At 36.1% G+C, this 6,706-nt stretch overlaps 1 protein-coding gene across 3 annotated transcripts in view; it reads right to left on the bottom strand.

Annotated features, from left to right (window-relative positions):
- Positions 1-1,912: 1,912 nt before the first annotated feature.
- Positions 1,913-6,706, bottom strand: part of LOC103025085 (uncharacterized) — a 28,458-nt gene continuing 23,664 nt past the window's right edge. For all 3 annotated transcript variants that reach the window (XM_049468243.1, XM_049468241.1, XM_049468244.1), the window contains 3 exons: positions 5,966-6,028; positions 4,065-4,104; positions 1,913-2,806 (listed from right to left, as the gene is read on the bottom strand). In XM_049468243.1, coding sequence (XP_049324200.1) covers positions 4,066-4,104; positions 5,966-6,028 — 102 coding nt within the window. In that variant the 3' untranslated portion in view covers positions 1,913-2,806; position 4,065. The remainder of the gene's footprint in view (positions 2,807-4,064; positions 4,105-5,965; positions 6,029-6,706) is intronic.

Genomic DNA, 6,706 nt, shown 5'->3' with positions numbered 1-6,706 from the left:
ATTAATTCACTCCACAAAAACATAAAGACTGTCACTTTAACAACATCAGCAAAAAAAAAAAAAATACCAGGCTGAAACCATTCTAAACTTTGTTCTTATGAGCTCCAAAGTCTTAAGATGGACTTGAAGGCAGCATTAGCTTTGCACTTTTCAACATACACTCATGTGCATGTTCATAGAAAACTAGACACATTACAGATGACAGAGTCTTAAAATTGCTGCCAACAATTACACACACACAAGTAAAACCTTGCATTTCACGAGTTAATCTGAAAATAATCCAGTACAGAAATCAAATACAGTTTTGCAGTAATACGTTTAGGACCACTAATGAATCTTGGACTTTTGGGATAAGAGAATTACACAGATCTTTTAATATATATGCAAAATTGAACTGTTAAGATGTAAACAAATAATTATGAGTAGTTTGATCAATAACACTGAAATGGTTAAGAATTACCTCTGCTAAAAAGAGTTAAATTTTATACAAAACACTGTTACTCCCAATTAACACATTATTACTAATAGAGGAATTATACTTTAATTTAAGGTAGTTTTTCCACATTTTAAAGTTTCCTTTGAATGATATTAGGGGGGCCGTGGATGTTATGTCCTCAGTGCTGCTGCTATTACTGAATTATTATTTACCTACTATTTATCTTTTTTTTTTCTCCTTACTTTGGTACTTTGGTAAAGCGTATGCTGTCCACTCTGCTGTAGTAAACTATGGACAGAACAAAGTCACCATGAACTATGCAGAATGTGCAGGAAAAAAGTACAAAGTTGGGAACATTTTATAAATATGATAATTTTTTAGATTAACAATTCTATACACACACACACACACACACATATATATACACACACTTTTTTTAAATGTATATTAGAAGAGCTTACCGTTCTCCCATCTCACATATGCAAAAAAGGCACAAAGTATTGGACCCTAGACATTCAAATAAAACTCTAAAAATAGCACATGTATAAAAATAAAAGCACTTATTAAATACAATAGGAAATAGAACACTTTACTTGGGTCACACCCTTTTCTTTACTCGTGCACTGTGAGAAACGCCACAATTAATTCCAAGTTAGTTTGGAGTTTCTATAACTCTATACATCATGGAACTTTAACACAGTGTAAAAACAAAAGTGAAAAAAGACAGTATGAACCGTGCAAAAGTATATATCACATCAAAAAAATAAAGGGAACACTCAAATAACACATCCTAGATCTGAATGAATGAAATATTCTCATTGAATACTTTGTTCTGTACAAAGTTGAATGTGCTGACAACAAAATCACACAAAAATCATCAATGGAAATAAAATGGGCTATAAAAAGGGCTCTGGCAGTGCTCCTCCTGTTCCTTCTTGCACAAAGGCGGAGGTAGCGGTCCTGCTGCTCGGTTGTTGCCCTCCTACGGCCTCCTCCACGTCTCCTGGTGTACTGGCCTGTCTCCTGGTAGCGCCTCCAGCCTCTAGACACTACGCTGACAGACACAGCAAACCTTCTTGCCACAGCTCGCATTGATGTGCCATCCTGGATGAGCTGCACTACCTGAGCCACTTGTGTGGGTTGTAGAGTCCGTCTCATGCTACCACGAGTGTGAAAGCACCACCAACATTCAAAACTGACCAAAACATCAGCCAGACAGCATAGGTTCTGAGAAGTGGTCTGTGGTCCCCACCTGCAGAACCACTCCTTTATTGAGTGTGTCTTGCTAATTGCCAATAATTTCCACCTGTTGTCTATTCCATTTGCACAACAGCAGGTGAAATTGATTGTCAATCAGTGTTGCTTCCTAAGTGGACAGTTTAATTTCACAGAAGTTTGATTTACTTGGAGTTATATTGTGTTATTTGAGTGTTCCCTTTATTTTTTTGAGCAGTGTATATATATTTTTTTGTCTGCTCACCTTTTTTTTTTTTTTTTTCTTCTAATATACATCCATTTCTGCTTGCAGGCCTCAAACATGTCCAGCAGTAGTTGAGACGGTAAAGCATATACTCTTTGTAATTTTGCAGGCAGGCAGACTCGTCCAGTACCCGTACCCTATTTTCGGCAGACAAAACCTTGTCAAAACCAAAACCATGTCCTGTTGTTCTACTGGCTGTTCATCATGAGAAAAGGTTATACTGCTATATGCTCTCTACAGTGCAAAGCATAAATAAAATATACTGATACATTTTCAATAAATTATCTTTAGCATGTTAGCTCAAACTCATATATATATATATATATATAAAATGTTATCCCTCTTCAATACAAAGTCTCTCATCACCTTATTAGCTGCAGTCATTGTAAAACTAAATCTTTCAGAAGATCTTCCCCAGAAGTCAAATGTTTCCCACATGTGTCTAAGATCTTCACCTGATGTCAAAGATCTCAGACTGAAGAAAAGTCAAGTCCAGTCATGATGTCATTAAAATTCACTCTTCTTCTTCAGATGGTCTGTCTCTTCTAGAGCTAGAAATATATAGTCCCAGTCTCTGTGTGAACCTTGTAGATGCCTTCAGAATCCTGATGCTGGATTTTGTGCCTGAGTGTTCCTCCATCCTCTTCTTTAATACAGATTATGTATATGCATGTTATAAGATGTATACACATATTAAGCCCGATTGATCAGTTCTCAGCAAGACACAATGTCTCAGTAGCACACAAGTCTAAACAACAAACGTCTCGGACAGAATGGAGAAGGCTCCTCTGGAGACTGCAAGGAGTCTCCAGTATATCCAGTAATACAAAGTAATCCTTTCTTCTAAAATCATTGTCCAAGTGCTGTTGATGTTGATGTGATCAGTTGAGCTGAAATATGAGAAGCAAGGAAAGACGATCAGATCATAAAAGTGAACATGCCCTGAAAATAACAACCACAGTCAACATGGTGACAAGACATAAAAGAAAAAGTTGGTGCCTAAAAGTTTGTGAAACCTTTTGAAATTCAGAAACTCTCTGCATAAATTTGACCTAAAACTTTTTGGGGAAAATTTGATCAAAAAAAGTCCTAAAAGAGAAATAAATAATTGAATTATCCAATATTTAATGCCAGTAAGTGGCAAAAGTACAGGGGTAGGACAATTAAACTGAAACTCCTGATTTTAGACCACAATAGTTTATTGTCTCGACGGACAGTTCTGGTGGAAACAGGAGAGTTGAGGTGCACATTGAATTCTGTCGTGATTTGTGCAGCCCTGGTTTTATGTTTTTTGGATACAATCCGGGTTAGCACCCGAACATCCCTTTCAGACAGCTTCCTCTTGCGTCCACAGTTAATCCTGTTGGATGTGGTTGGTCCTTCTTGGTGGTATGCTCACATTACCCTGGATACCGCGGCTCTTCATACATCACAAAGACTTGCTGTCTTGGTCACAGATGCGCCAGCAAGACGTGCACCAACAATTTGTCCTCACTTGAACTCTGGTATGACATCCATAATGTTGTGTGCATTGCAATATTTTGAGCAAAACTGTGCTCTTACCCTGCTAATTAAACCTTTACACTCTGCTCTTACTGGTGCAATAATGTTCAATTAATGAAGATTGGCCACCAGGCTGCTCAAATTTAGCCATGAAACCTCCCACACTAAAATGGCAGGTGTTTCAGTTTCATTTTCCAACCCCTGTTTGTGAATCTTAAGAATTAGCAGATAATATGAGGGTGAAATTAGAGTCAGCTGGGTTAAATCAATAGAACAGTGGGACAATCAGATGTGAAAGGGTGGAGCCCTGTTTTTTTTTTAAAGAAGATCTCCGGTGTAAAATTTACTTTGGGTTAGTGTTGGGCAGTATTTTTATTATAATTTTGTTATTATTATTTTTTGCATGACTGGGCTTTTATACAGGTTTGTGAGTTACTGTACTGTTAGGAGTACATATAATATAAAACACAAAGGCTTTAAATTAAGGATTTGATTAGTATTGGGTTTACTTTGTCCCACATAATTACACAATATATGAAGAAATCAGACTCATCAGAAAATTAGCTAAAGAATGTAAACAATAGACCTTAGAAATAGATACTGATGCAAAGAAATTGTAAAAGCAGAATAACCAAAGAAAGTCACCTCAAGCAGCTGAATAACTGGAGTTCACATTATCTTCACTCTGACAATAAGAGACAAACAAACAGACATTTTAGCATGCTGTAGTTTCAGTAGAAAATTAAGCAGTAAACTGCCATTCAGGTTAATGGCACATTCAGTGTATTACAATACAACATTAAAGCACAACATTATGACCACCTCCTTGTTTTTACACCGATTATTCATTTTCAAGTCCACTCAGCATATAGAACACATCTTAGTTGTATACTTTGTATACTCTGTATACTTTATTATCCTCCTTTCATCCTGTTCCTCAATGATCAGGACCACATGCAGTACCAGTGAAAAGTTTGGACACACCCAAATTCAGTGTTTTTTCATTATTTACAAATTTTCTGGGCACAGTCAACTTTATGAGGTAGAGTCACCTGGAATTTCAGGCTTTCAGTTAACAGCTGTGCTGACCTCATTAAGAGTTAATTACTTGAATTTCCTGTCTCTTAATTTGAGAGCATCAGTTGTGTTGGGAAGAAAATGAAGTATACTTTAGAGCATTAAAAGTACGTTCAAACTGAGTAAAGATACTAAAAGTACATTTTCTATTTCACATACTTTTTTGAAAATACATATTAAATATACTTTCTCTGTATTTTCATAAAATGTATTTTTAAGCAGTATGCTTTAAATGAGACTTTGTAGTTTTTTTCCCCAGTAGCATTAAGGTGTACACAATATGTGCATCAATAATAATTCAAGTCTATTAAAATTGCTTTTATGCTGTATTAAAACATTTACTTTTAGTAAATTTTCCTTTTAGAAGGGACACCTTGCACATTTTAAAATGCAAAAGGCATTTATTAATTCTCTTTATTAATTATAATTGTGTTTTGGGCGTAATGTGAAATAAACCAATCGGTGTTGCCAGTTGTGATTTCCTTTAAGAGCCAGTTGCGCTCTGACTTTGGCACGTTAATATCTTAACAGCACAGTGCTTTCATGCATTCACGCTGTGAAGGTATGCCAACAGGTAATTTACGGGAACAGCAATGTTGTTTTATTTTTTATTCTGGTTTATATCTGATTATTTGTTTGTGTAACAAGCAGGGGTGTACATGTGCAATGCGCAAGGTGCTCCTGCATGCATGGCTAAGATAGAATTGAGCAGCCTGTTGACTGTTTTCGGGGTTTTATTCAGTCAGTGGAGCACCTGTACTTCCCATCGCCAAGACAGAAACCGCAAGTTAACAACTCCCCAGATAAGAGCACCTAAATGCTTCACACAATATTTTGGTTTGTTTAACTCTTAAGTTACTACAGAATTCAATTCTGTATGTGTTCCTTCATTGTCTGGATGACTTTAGGATTCATTTTAGGGCTACAACTAATGATCATTTTGGTAGTCGACTAATCTGACGATTATTTTTCTGATTAGTCGATTAGTCAACGATTATTTCTGCCATCGCTAAAAATGATAAAAACAACAGAACATTAGATTTAAATGGCATTTGAATATCTGAATGTTATTTAAATGTGGAAAGTACTGATATTTAGTAATTAAACATGTAATCTGTTGTGTTCGGGCACTTCTGGAGACACAAACTAAGTTGATTGTAAACCGTGTGAGCAAACCATTTACTCCCATTGCGCTTTTGTGCCCAGCACTTTGTGTAATGTGGTACTGCTACAAATTAACGATTAGTCGACAATTAAAATTTGTAGTCAACAAATTTAAATAATTGACATTGTCGATTATATCGACTAATCGTTGCAGCCCTAATTCATTTACAATGTAAGGAAAACATAAAATAAAAACATTAAATAAGAAGGTGTGTCCAAACATTTGACTGGTACTGTATATTGCCTTTTTATGAAAATAGTTAAGAGATGTAAAACTCAGAAGGTACAGGCTCTAGTAGCGTTACCTGTTCTCTGTTGTGCAGGAATGTGGACTCTGAGAGAGGGTGGTGATTACCTTCAGACTGGTTCTGTAAAACAAAACAGCACCCATTTAGCCAGAAATGTTCAATCAAGCTGCTGAATAACTGCAGTTCCTATAAGCTCCACTCAGACTCAGCCACAGAACATTCAGCAGCCACATCACACTGTGGTTACAGTATGAAGTAATTAGTGCAGTGCAGTTTAAATTCAAAGTTTAATTAGATTAGATATTGTAATTGTGACTAGATTACAGATTAAATTACATATTACACTAGCCTATAACTTAAATCTAGCTCTAAACATCTTAAAGGAGAAATGTAGTGTGAAATAGATAAGGGTGTAGTGGAACATGGTGATGAGTACAAACTTTTGTCGAATAGTTTACCTCCATTCTCCCCCAGCATTCCGAAATACAGCACTTTTAGCCAATGCTCCCAACAGACTTACAGTGCTAGCAATAGGGGCATAGCAATGCTGATGCAAAGAAATTGCCATTTTTTCATCATTAACAAATTCAAAGGAGCTCCACACTTTCTACAATGATAGACGGATGCACTGTGAACTTCGACTGATAAGTACATACTAATAGGTAGGATAAGGGAACAGATTGCAACATTAATTCAGTGGAAATGCATGATACTTTGAGTTTGTTAACAGTGTAAAAATATTGATTTCTTTGTATGGGCAATGATATGCCCCCATCACTAGCATTGTAAGCTTGTTAA

The sequence above is a fragment of the Astyanax mexicanus genome, chromosome 19, assembly GCF_023375975.1.
Source record: "Astyanax mexicanus isolate ESR-SI-001 chromosome 19, AstMex3_surface, whole genome shotgun sequence".
Taxonomy (NCBI): Eukaryota; Metazoa; Chordata; class Actinopteri; order Characiformes; family Acestrorhamphidae; genus Astyanax; species Astyanax mexicanus.
This window is presented reverse-complemented; position numbering and strand designations above follow the sequence as displayed.